The sequence below is a fragment of the Drosophila novamexicana genome, unplaced genomic scaffold (assembly GCF_003285875.2).
Source record: "Drosophila novamexicana strain 15010-1031.04,08,12 unplaced genomic scaffold, DnovRS2.1 tig00000644-arrow-pilon, whole genome shotgun sequence".
Taxonomy (NCBI): Eukaryota; Metazoa; Arthropoda; class Insecta; order Diptera; family Drosophilidae; genus Drosophila; species Drosophila novamexicana.
In genome coordinates this window covers 1994709-2007247 of record NW_020824814.1, presented here as the reverse complement: position 1 = coordinate 2007247, position 12539 = coordinate 1994709, and the positions used below count along the sequence as shown (strand labels likewise).

Genomic DNA, 12539 nt, shown 5'->3' with positions numbered 1-12539 from the left:
GCAGAGCATCTGCTGAAGGTGCCGCTGACTGTTGTTGATAATTTCCATTCGCATTTGGAGCCCATGGAGCTAATACGCTCGGATACGTTCCAGGATCAGGTATCCTTCAGTTATGCGCACATGAAGAATCAATGGAATGTGATCAAGGTGGATGGCTTCGATCTGAAGGCAGATCCCAAGCGTTTCTATTCGCTGCACTGTCAACTCTTTCCCTACTTTAGCTTCTGCCCGCCCAGATAGAAATCAACGTAGGATCTCCAATTTATATATATTGATATATCGGGGGTCTCTTCAGGCTCCCGTTGGCTGTTGCAGGCGTTGCGGTTCTGAACCCAATTACGGCAAACGTATGAGAAGAAATAACGGAAAAAGCAAAAACAAATCTCACCACTGTGATTTAATATTTAAGTATGCGAATATGATAAACGATAACACATAATCGATAACAGCTGATGTGAACAAATGGTTCTATTGTAAATATATATACATACATATTATATAGAATTCAACTCGAAAGTTGTGCTTCCTAGACATTCATAAGATGATCAAGAATTTGCCTTCCAGAAAAACAAAAAAAAAGTTTTTAACTATTATCGCTTAAGTTATGCAATTGTTGCAGCAATTCAACACTTTCCAAGTGCTTCCTTTTGTAGCGTTATGTGCACTCTTCCATTGAAGCTAATTAGCTTAGTTAAATTAATGGTCTAGTCTATGTTTAAGTTGATCTACCGTTTAGTTCGCAGTTACGGCACGGACCAGCGTCATCATCCAGTAGTCTGTACTCGTGTTTATTTGCATGTTAACTGGAACTGTGCAGTCCGATTTGTCGCAATCTGTCTGTGTGTGTGTATATAACAATCGAATATAATTGTAACTTATAGTTTGTAGTCTAAGAAATGTTTAAACAATTTTGTTAATTTTTAGTTTGCTTGAATAAAATCTGATCAAATAACATAAAACAAACAACGTTTTCTGGTTTTTTTTTAACAATTATGTGGATAGCTGTTAAAGCACTGTTAAGTGCAATTAACAGATCGTTGTCTTGTCTTTACAGTTCAAGGTTCTGTTAAAGTAATTCTGTATACGTCGTTTACTCTTGCAGCTCTTCATTGACTTCGTTAACAGTTCTTAAGTTAAGCTTTGAGCGCCTTTCGCAGCGCTTCTCACTGTAAGATCTCTCCGTTAGCGCCTTTCGCTGCGCTTCTCACTGCAACGTCGCTCTGTTTACTTTCTGTGCGCGCTGTTAAAATGTTTTACATATTGTTTGCGCTGCTTTAGCAACAGTTCAACACAGTTCACAAACTGTTCAGCTTAACATTAGCGCTTTTTGCTCCGCTTCTTACTGTTAAAGTAATTTGATAAGCTTCGTTGACACTTTGCACGCTGTTAAGCTTTCCACTGTTACAGTTCCTTTAACAACATATTTGGCTTAACATTTGGCGCCGTTCGCTACGCTTCTCACTGTTATAACGTGCTCGCATATGATATTCAGCGACTTTCATTGAATTTCGATGTTATATTTATTTAACTTTTTGGCTTATCGTGTTCTGTTGCTGTTGCCTACAGCAGTTGCTGTTGCCGTTGCCGTTGCTGTTGTTGCGGCTTATCAGCTGATTGTCACTTAACATTCTGTGTACTTGTTCGACCGTTGTTGTTTGTTGTTGTTGTTTGTTAGCTGTTGTTGCATTTTGCATTCCGAAAAAATTCGTTGTTAATTAACGCTAAAAGCCATGTTAAGGCCCGCTAAAGCGTTAACTTTTAACGATATGGATCAGAGAGTTACCATGGGCAGGCGAGTAGACAGGCAGACAGACATTGACATGTCCACGTCCATGTCCTGTGCAGTCAAAGTCGCACAGAAAGGCTCACAGACACACAGACAGCCAGGAGAGGCAACGTTTCGACATTGAGGGTGCCTGCAGCACTGGGCCACGACGACGACGACGTCGACGCCGTTGCCAATGACATGTTGTTGAATTTTTATAAAAGACTCACTCGACTTGAAGTTACCCTCGCTACCTCTCCGCCTCCCTCTCTCTCTCTCTCTCTCTCTCTCTCTCTGTCTGTCTCTCTCTCTGCATACCTGTCCTATCTCCCACTCTGATATGTTAAACAGTTCTGGGCAATTATTTTTTTTTTGTTTTTTCGCTCGTTCTGCGTCCTGTGATTTTTAGTTAGCTTATATGCAGATAATCAGTTTTTAGTCCATGTCGAGCCGGGCGCGCGCTTTAATCAATGAATGCTACTGCCTGGTGCCCGGATTCTGGACTTAACCTGCCCAGTTGAGGCTGCCTGCTTAGCCTCGGCTTTAGCTTGGCTGTGGCTGTAGCTGTGGCCTGTGCAATTTTTGTGTCTTGTTCGTTTTAATTGCAAGTGAAATCCTTGTCAGCCTTGTCCTGCGCCCCATCTCTTTGCTGCCTGCCTGTCTGTCTGTCTGTCTGTCTCTCTGTCTGTTCACGTCACAGCATCGATAATGAATTAATTATCATATATTAAAAGTCAGTTGGCTCTCTTCTAGATAATCTCTTTGGCCCTGGCACGCCTTTGCATATTTTATGTATATTTTTTTCCAGAATTTAATGAACTCGAGAGTTCGGGCTTGGGGTACGGCTCCGTGGATTTGAGTCTTAAGTTTTTCAGGCGCATGCATTTGATTTTCCGGGTCATTCATCAAATTTTGAAAACCACAAAAGCCTCAAAAAAACCAGTGGCAAACACACAAACACACACACGCTTGGCTCATTGGTTTTCTTTTTTTCAAACTGGCGCCGCCTACATAAAAGTAACTCAACTTTTGACTTAAAGCCCATTGAAATTGATTTAATTTGCGGTTGAGCTGTAGCCGAACGCATTCATTAGATATAAATGTAACTCTGGCGAGTTATTTATGCAAAATCATAAATTTAATTGAATTTTTGCGAGTTGTTTTAAAGGATTTGCCGGCTGTCCAAACCGAAAGATACAAAAGCAATATCTGAGCGATTGCAGCTCATTTATATGCAGAGCAGGCAGCCAGGCGCAAATTACACGAGTGCAGGCCGCAAGCTGTTTTAAGGCAAGGCAGCAGCAGCGGCAGCGTACGCAAAAGTATCTTGTAGATGCACGCTCGTCAATGCGTGCCCAAAAAGTATCTGTAAGATGCTTATCGTTGTTGGCCCAGCCTCAGCGCCGATTTCGTGCCTCGTTGTCAACCAATTTTGGACGCCAGCTAAATGCCACAGCGCAGATTCCAAAAACATGGCCAGCCCAATGGCCCAGACACAGGCAAATAACTTGCACCCCCTCCCCCCTGCCAGTCAGTCAGTCAGTCCGTCAGTCCGTCAATCGTTCAAGCAGCAAGCCATAAATTAGTGCAACAGCAGCCGAGAGAAGAAGCCGCAGCAAGTTCTGCGGAATTTATGTGGTGCAGCCGAACGATCGACAAGGCGCTGCGTTGCCTGCCGCAGCAGGTGCAGCTAACAGGAGCAGCACGGGGGCATGGCAGAGGTTTGTCGTAGGAGGAGGGAACGAGGTGGGTTTTCTTGTCTATAATTGCAAAATGAACTTGCGGCGGACTGCGCGTTGGGCTCATAACTTAAAGGTTGCTGCTGCAGTTTATGTGGCAACTGCAGCTAAATTATGTTTATGTGTAGCTGCCCCGCAATCTCTGTGTGTGTGTGTGTGCTGCTTGACAGTGTTGCCCATTTAGCTTTTTTATAGCTAAACTCTGACCATTTATCTAGAGGTCAAACCATGACCAAAAAGCCAAACTTTATGAAAATCGGACGAGATTTGACCGAGATCCCCATAGATGGTCTATATATGCCCTCTCTATAGCCCGGCCTTTCGCGTGGCATCCCTTCAAAGATCTTTGAAAATGAGTCTCAAACCGATTTGTTCAATTTGTTGTTGAGTTTTTATCAATTTCTGAAAGGCCACGCATATTTTCCGAATGCGGAAAATGCACTTTATTGCCTGGATATGTGGGTCCAAGCAAAGACAACACAATTATATTCCCTAGTTAAAGCTAGTACGGCTTGGTATTCAATTATCAATGGGGTCAAGCTGGTTATAACTATGAGTCCATATAGGAAAGATGAGCTCATGTAAGTCTATAAGCTTCTATAACTTCCCTTTTGCTGCTCAAAAGTTGGCAACTCTGCTGCCGTTTCCGGCTGTTGCAGCTGCAAGCGCTTAGTTGCAAGCGCTTCCTTGTGCCGCCGCGGAGTCAAATCTGTGAGTGCAGCTTGCAACTGTTTTAGTTAGCTGCTCTACAACTTGATTAGGACGTGCGGCCGCAACAAATTTACGCCGAAATTTGCGCGACGTGTTCCAAAAATAAAAAAAAATCAAGGAAGACAAAAGCCGCTGCTGGCCCGATGCTTATCGCTGGCCACTTGGCCGGGCTGGGGGAGCTGTAGGGGCGGGGGCGGGGGCGTTGGCATGGCTGATGGGTTCGCTGATGGCCGCTTTTATGTTTGTAATTGTTGCTTGAACGTGGCTCTGATGACGGCAACTGCGCTGCGACGTTTCATCAACAGAGAAACAAACAACATGAGGAAAAACATGCGATAAAGATAAAGTATGTGCCAGGTGTCTGTGTGTGTGTGGTGTGTTGGGGCGTATGACCTGGTAAATGTTTGCGCCTGCGCAACAGCCTACACACAATGTACACACACACACACACACACACGCGCACAACAATCACGGAGGCAAACAAAGGCAAATGACGCGCTTATCAGTTAAAATTAATCAGGCGTTGCCTTTGCTGCCGCTGCTGCTCTTGTTGTTGTTGTTGTTGTTGTTGCTTGTGGCACGCACTTGAGCTCCACACACACACACAGACACACACGCACACCTTTCAGCGCCAGCCTTGCCGCATTTATATTGTTTTCCAACGAATTTGTTTGCGCTTTAGTACAACATTTACATGACTTTTTTGTCAAGAGCTCGTCTATATGGCTTAGAGTTGCGTTCCGTTCCGTTTCATGTCATTTTCATTGTGTTTTTCAGGTCTGTCTTAAGTCTTTTCCATTTCTTATCAGTGGGCAACTACTCGAGTGCCATTTCATGTTTCTGTGGAAGAGAATTCTCTGGAGCTACTTCGAAATGCGGTAGCTCTGGGCTCTGGGTATCTGTAGGTTTGTATAGAGCCCACTCTTTAGCGGCCTCAAGTGGGCGTTGCGAGCCAACACACAAAGTCACTAAATAAGAACTGGGCAAAAAGAGAAAAAGAAGAACATCCAAGTCCGAGTTTTTTTTTTGACGCCCACTTCGGTCAGCATTCCAGCGCCTATAATTATAAACCATAATGGCAAACAGCTAAACAGCAAAAACAAGGTTCAAACCCGCAGCAGAAGCAACTGCGAAATCCTCTCCAGCCACACAATTCTCAGCCTCAGTTTGAGTCGAGTGTTTAATTGCTTAACCCTGCTGAAAATAGCTTCGAGCTATGTGGAACTTGCCGCTACTCCCGACCCCTGCCTCCGTCCCCGTCCCCGGCCCCTACCCCTGCCTCCACTTGCTATGCCCCTCGCCACTCGGCGGCAGCTGCTGCTGTTGCTTCTGTTTGGCCTTCGTTTCTCTACGCGATAATTACAGCATTTTGTTGTATCAATTTGTTAATGAACTCAAGACTTCGTTTTCGGAGTTTTATATGCCGCGCCTTATGGAATTATTATACCCTGTTGCCACGCATCTTACCAAAGGGTGTTCGGGATAGCCCAACTTAAGCCCCTTCTATGCACTGCTAAGTCCAACAGCTTAACCTTGGTATAATATTAATTGGATCTTTGCCTAAGATCTAGCTATTGCTTCATGGAAACATGCAGGTGCGAACCCGGAATTTCAATCAAGTACTCTTGAATTTCAGCAAATCTAAAAGCTAAAGTCTGAACATTTTTAATACATCAAAGTTTATATATAAACTTATTTGTAGTTTTTTTTCAGAATTTGGTTCAACTTTGACACGAATTGATCAAAAAGGAACAAGTTCGGATTATATAAATCTCTGCAGCTCACATTTCACAAAACGCTCTCACAGGGTATGCCCTTAGTCGTATAGACAGCGGCAGACACACTTTTTACATTTCAAACAAAGTCAGAATTGATGTCTTTTTTATGAGACGCGTCGCGTTTTTGTCGGAGCACTTGAATCAATTCTGAAGCCAGCAGCAGATGTTGCTTAGTAGTTCATAAACTTGCAGCTTCGTTCACACATTTATTTTTTGGGGGGGGCTGCCTCAACATAATCATATACAACACCATTTTATAACATTTTGGCGCTTGTATACCCCGGCTTGCCATAGCCCCCCCCCCCAACCCCCTGTCTTGTTATGAGTAGCTTCTGGCTCTGGCTCTGAAGTTGGTGTCATTATGTTATGAGCATAAAATATTTCATTTCATTTTCAATCCTCAACTTGCACAACAGAACTTTTGCTTCGTTGTGTCTTGCCTTGTCTTGTCTTTGCCGAGCATATTTGATGTGTTGTTGTTTCGTGCCATTGTTTTGTTTTTGATCTGCCGCCAGAGTTTTTGGTTGCGTCATATGCCCGAGCTTTATATTTGGACAGAGCCTGGACAAACAACAAAAGGCTTCCGATGCGGGCTACGTTTATCTCGATTCCATTCGAGCTGTCGTCAGGCGTTTGCCACACTTGCAGCTACTTTTATGTTACCTGCAGCATACCAAATTGTGCTTGCAATACGAGAGCATATCTTTTATGCCAGCAATGCAGAAAACATCCCTATCCTTTGCCGCCCACACACACACACACATTTCGTGCACTGTCCAAACAAATTGTTGAGCAAAGTTTAACGAATCATCAGAGTCGGAACACTCAAAAATGCTTTGCTCAGCTGCCTGAAATATTCAAAAATATATCTCGATAGCGGTCCCTAACAAAGCCAAAGTCAAAGCCAGAGCCAGAGCCAGATCCAGAGCTCAGCTAGGTGCTCATCCATGGCTGAGGCTTCATTTGGTTTTTATTTCGTTGTTCATGCTTCAATGGATTTACGTGTGCCAATGACAAAAGCCAATGGGCACAATGCATTTTAAATAGTCGAATGGGGCATGTGGCAAGCGGAATGGGGCATGTGGCATGTGGCATGGGGCTTGGGGTACGAACAACACAATGCAAACAGAAAGGCACAGCGCAAGCCAGTTGTAAACGTTGCCAGTTGGAACGTTAATTAAAAAATGCGTTGGCAAAATTTAAATGCAATTGCAGCACAATAAAATGTGGGGGACAGTTGGGGTGGGGGTAGGTAGGGGGCGGGCTTGGGTGAGGGGTGGCTGCGGAAGCTGTGGACAATTGTCACGCGCCATAAAATCAAGCGAAACAACAACAACAACTGACAATGCAGAGCAAGAGCAACGCGTCGTATGCGTGATATTTGTGTCTGGTTGCAAATACTAAGGGACGCGAGGGGGCGTGAGGGGGCGGCACTTCGACTACACAGACATTGCCATGTGCCAGTCGTGCTGCAAAACACAAATTCGTTTGCTAATTGAAATAAATTAAAACAACAACACAACAAATTGTAAATGTAAAAAATTATGCACGAATAAAGTTGCAAGAGTTCAAAGTACAGCGCGCAGACGAAGAGGAAGAGCAAGAGCAAGGGTTGGCGTGGGGAGTGGGGTTGGGGTTAGGGTCGAGGTCGAGCTGGGCCAGTAGAGCGACCACAACAAGGTAAAAAGTTGTGACCCAACCGACAAAAGTTGCCCCAAAGCAGCCGAAACAAGTAAAACAAGCACCTGGGCTAGACGGAGTATAAGCACAACGGAAAGATACCCTGCATTAAATATAATTAGTCGCATGCTTAAGGGGAAGATTTAAGCAGTGTCTAAGGCATGTGAGAGATCACATATAAAAAGTTGGCAGGCCCAGCTTTAATAGTACTAGAAATAGACATCCATATTGGAGAGACTAGCGGGCATTGCCCGGCGTTGCTCGTGAACATTGTAAATATTTGCTTTTCGAAAGAATCTTGAAGCTTAGCGAATAAACTTTCGTTTATTTAACCTTTGACCCGCATTTGTCAACCAAGAGCCTATCAAATAAATGCTCCCAAAGATCTTTAATCGAATGGTTAGCAAAAAAAAACTTTCATAAAGCCGCTGTCCGCCAATTTTCCACTGTTGCGGGTGAAATTCGCCAAATCGCTGAAACACATATTTATAAAGTTCTTATGCAAATAGGTTTGAAGAATTTCTAGCGTGGAAAATGTGAAACACATGTCAATTGATATTTCTTATAGATCTTTGCAAAATAAAAAAACGTCACCCGCCAAATCTTTGAACTCCATTTCCACCAAGGAGAAATGGATTTCTCGCAACGCGTGAAACACACTCAAATGAATTTGTACAAAAATCTTTGAATGATGGATGTTTTACAAAAAAGTCTCATATAGAGCGATCACACACCAAATTTGTCCGACTTTCCCTTGGAAGTGCGCGATTTCAATTGCGCGAAAGATATCCTCATAGAATAGATCCTACTTAGGCTGGGTATTTTGAGTCCAGCAAACATTTGCCCAACTTTTAAGCACACTGTTTGTGTGCTGGGCTATAATGTATGATAAATTGTTTTTCCAACTCATATATATACATATATATTTTTTTTGGGTTTTTTAACGCTTGCTGCAAAACTTTTTCTAGGGTCAGTTTACTAATAAAAGTCATTTGGCACCGCAAAAGCGGGCGCTTGTCCGGGGGCATGGGCGTTGTTAAGTGCCTCGAACGTGACTGTGACCGCACACAAAACACACACACACACACACACACACACGCACACACACTTGCACAGCAGCTGTTGGTTGTCGCCCAGCAAATGCTGGATGCGTGAGTGGAGCTGAGAGAACTGAATTAATGCAAATATTGACACGAATTCGATGCGTTTGTCTAGGACACAAATCGAAAAATGGCTAGATACGAGGTAGGAGCTGCTGTGTGGGCCATTGCCTGTGTAGCTGTATCTGTATCTGTATCTATATCTATAGCTGTAGCTGTAGCTGTATCTGTATCGGTATCGGTATCGGCATCAGAGTTTATTTTTATGTGTGTCTGTGTGCGCGCTTTGTTGCCCAAGAGCAAAAGTAATCCATTTGCACGGCTAATGGTGTTGTGGTTGAGGCGTAGTGCCGCGCCCCATTCTGCCCTATGGCAAGCCATAGCACTTGTCGTGTGGTCAACCGATTCCAATTAGAATTAAAGTATGCTAGAGTAGGGTCCGAGAAAAGCTCTGCGATCTGTGTCGAGCGCACCGAAATGAAAAAGCCTGATTTAAATTTCAACATAAAACTTAATGAAAAACAAAGAGAAAAACATTAAGCAGAGCAAGAGAAAATGCTTGACTAGCCAGTTGGCCGCACATTGTATACCCTTGCAGACATCAAAAGTAGCACAAATTTCAGGCTAAGAAACTTAAAGAAAACTTTAAAAGAGAGCTGGTTTATATATTGGGTGCATAGTTAAGCTCAGGTTTGAGCTTGGCTAACTAAAAAGAAGACCGTTTTATGACTGACAGAGTTTATACATATATATATATATATATATATATATATATATATATATATATATGTCAATTCGACTGTGGAATCAGAAGTATATATAGCTTCTCTCAATGCGTCACATATTTCGTGACACGTTTAGAATACTCTGCACAAGGTAATCAAATAACAAATCAAAGACAATGAGTGTCTGTTGATTGATGTCACAGCATTAAAAAGGCGGCCAATTAAGCTAAATCTATCAGCAGAGCAAGGTAGCTAGAGAGAGCGAGAGAGAGAGAGAGAGAGGGCTGGGTGCCTGCGTGTGGCTGACACAGAGATTTTTCTTTGCGTTGCCCAAAATTGATAAATGACACTTTTATGGGCGAAATAAACACGCAAGTCGTCCCTCTCTCTCCCTCTCCCTCTCCCTCTCTCACTCTCTCTCCCTCTCTCTCTTTCTCACTCTCGCTTAAATGCTCGCACTCTGATTAATCAGCCGCAATCAACTGATGTTTTAAGCAGCTTAAGAATGCCTTCAAAATGTTTCACTCTTCGGTTTCCTCGCTGCGAAGTGCGCAAATGAATTTTGATGGGTTTTCGAGTTTTTGGGTTCGATTCGGTTTTTGTTGTTGTTGTTGTTGTTGGGGGATTTGTTTATTCATTTCGTGGATTTTGAGTTCATTAAATTGCCATTTAGAGTATTTTTATTTTATTTTGATTTGATTTGTTTTCTTCGTTTCGTCATAAACAACAGGAGAACGGCTCGTTAAAAGATTTTTATGTAAATTCCCGAAATTGCTTTTCACTCAATGTTTAGGCGCCCCTCTCGCACTGTATCAGGATCAGAATTCCGCTCATTTCTCTATAGTTTTTGTTTTTGACTGGTTTTTTTTATTTTTTAATTTAAAATCGAATAAATTTTCAAGAAATTCCGGTTAAAAATGTCAAAAGCTGATTGATAGCTGGCAGACAGACGAGAAACGAGTCGGGACGAGAGGAGAGAAGAGGAGAGGAGAGGAGAGGAGTTCAGCTTGAGGAACCAGCGAGTCTCTCGATTCTCTGGGCCAAGACCTGCGGCCACTTCGTATCCTGTTTCAGTCTCGCCCCTCGTTTCCTGCTCTCCTGCCCATGCCGCTGCGCAGTCGGACGCACGGCACCTGCAGAGGCATGTGAAAGGTTCGCCTGGACACAGGTCTACAACTTTGCGGCTGTTCCGACTCTTTCCCTTCCCCCCTCGCTTCACCTGCCCCTGCTCACTTTATCTCTTAAACAATATCAAAAATTAATCACTTTTTGTTGCGTTGCAGTTGCAGCTACGCAGATACGCAGCAAAAGGCGTACAAACAGTTGTGAAATGGACCCAAGGATGAGGCTGCACTTGGAGCTGCAGTTCGAGCAGAGTCTGCGGATTGAGGCTGGCTGCGGCTGGGCCACTTGCTCGGTAGTTGCCGAGGGGCGTTGTTTGGGGGCGTTGCTGGTTTTGATGTGAAATCGAAATTGGTTTTTTTGAATACCCTGTAGTCGTCCGGCTTAGCTAAGAAGGCGTCTGAAGAGGTGTTGTAAATTTGTGTGATAGGTAACTATAGAAAGAGGGCATATGCCGATTAAATACCGTATTCTCGACCAACATCTTGACCAATATCAAGGGTTATTACTTCGTAAGATTCTCATTTGGCATGCATTGATCGATAAGTGGCCTAAAACCAAAAATCGATAAATATCGATTACATCTTGGCGATTATATCTAGAAATTTAATGAATAGGACATCCTTTGGGATAAGTTTACTTAATATTTGCCTTTTTTTGTGTCCAATCGATAAATATCGATCAGATTATACCGGAAGTTTGGACAACAGGCTTATTATTAATATATACACGACAAATATTCCACTTTTGCATAATATTTTCCCCTCGCTAATCAAACTTTTACATTGTCAGAAGTCTTCCCTATGTTTTATGTATATGCGCACTTTTTATTGCCATCTTTAGGCATCAAGAGTTTTCATAACAATCGGAGAGTAAAGACCTATATTAAATCTAAGAATTCCTGCCTCATAATGAGCTACAGGTTGTTCAGAGAAGTACGAATACAACTCTGAGCTGGTTATAGGGTAACTCTTAGTCGACTTCTCTTAAGTAGAGCATTTTTAGTCGTCCTTTTAGAGAAGTTTAGCTACTTCCGTTGCCAAATCTCGGCTGCTTATCAAATGTGTTGATAATTAGCTGTTTGATTATAATAATAACTTGCAAGTTATATTTTGCGGGCGTGGGCGTTAATTGGGGGCCACAGTCGACCTTGAGGCAGGCGCGCGAGTGGCATGCAACATGCCAGCCAGGCCGGCTGGCACTTTGATTAATGCATGCACAGCTAATGAGCAATTGTGTTGTGCACAACAACAACAACAACAACAACGACAACGAGAAGGGAAACAGTTGCGATATTGCGGTAAGATCAATAAATTATAAATTAAAGAAATCCATTTCGTCTCCTGTTTGTTTGTTTTTTTCTTCCAGCCTTTTTTTATCCCCTTGTGGTAGAGTCGGCGCGTTGTTTGTAAGCCAAAAACTTGGCTTAAGAATTTCATGCAGTAGTCATTAAGCTGCACGGTAAGAGGGGAACTGTAGTGGGGAAGGGGGGGGGGGGGGGTTGCCTTGCGCCGAACTCATGACTTTTGGAATTTTGATTAGGAGCACAGACATGTTCAAAAGGATTTTTGTTAACGCGCATTGGACTTTGAAAAATTCGCCCAAGCGATCGAATGGCCAACGGGTAGGGGCAAGGGAGGGGGCGAGGGGGGATGACAGAGAAGAAGAGAAAAGGAGCAGCAGGGGTGAGAGGCGGCACATCTAGAGAATTGGCCCATTGTATTGATGTGTCTTCGGCTGCTGTTGCTTTGCGTTGTTTTTGTCTTGTGTTTTTTTTCTCTTCTTTTTCGTTTTGTTGTTTGAAATATGCAAGCGATTTGATGCCAATTAAGCGACTGATACTTGAGACGGAGCCAAGTGAAGAGAAGAGGGGCGGGGCGAGGGTGAAGTGAACAAAAGTTTGTCATACGTTAGAATTT

At 43.2% G+C, this 12539-nt stretch overlaps 1 protein-coding gene across 1 annotated transcript in view; it reads left to right on the top strand.

The window, feature by feature from the left end:
* LOC115762674 (fringe glycosyltransferase) overlaps positions 1-951 on the top strand; it is a 31582-nt gene extending 30631 nt beyond the window's left edge. The window contains exon 7 of the mRNA XM_030704989.1: positions 5-951. Within this exon, the coding sequence (XP_030560849.1) occupies positions 5-240 (236 nt within the window). The 3' untranslated portion in view covers positions 241-951. The remainder of the gene's footprint in view (positions 1-4) is intronic.
* The last annotated feature ends 11588 nt before the right edge of the window (positions 952-12539 follow it).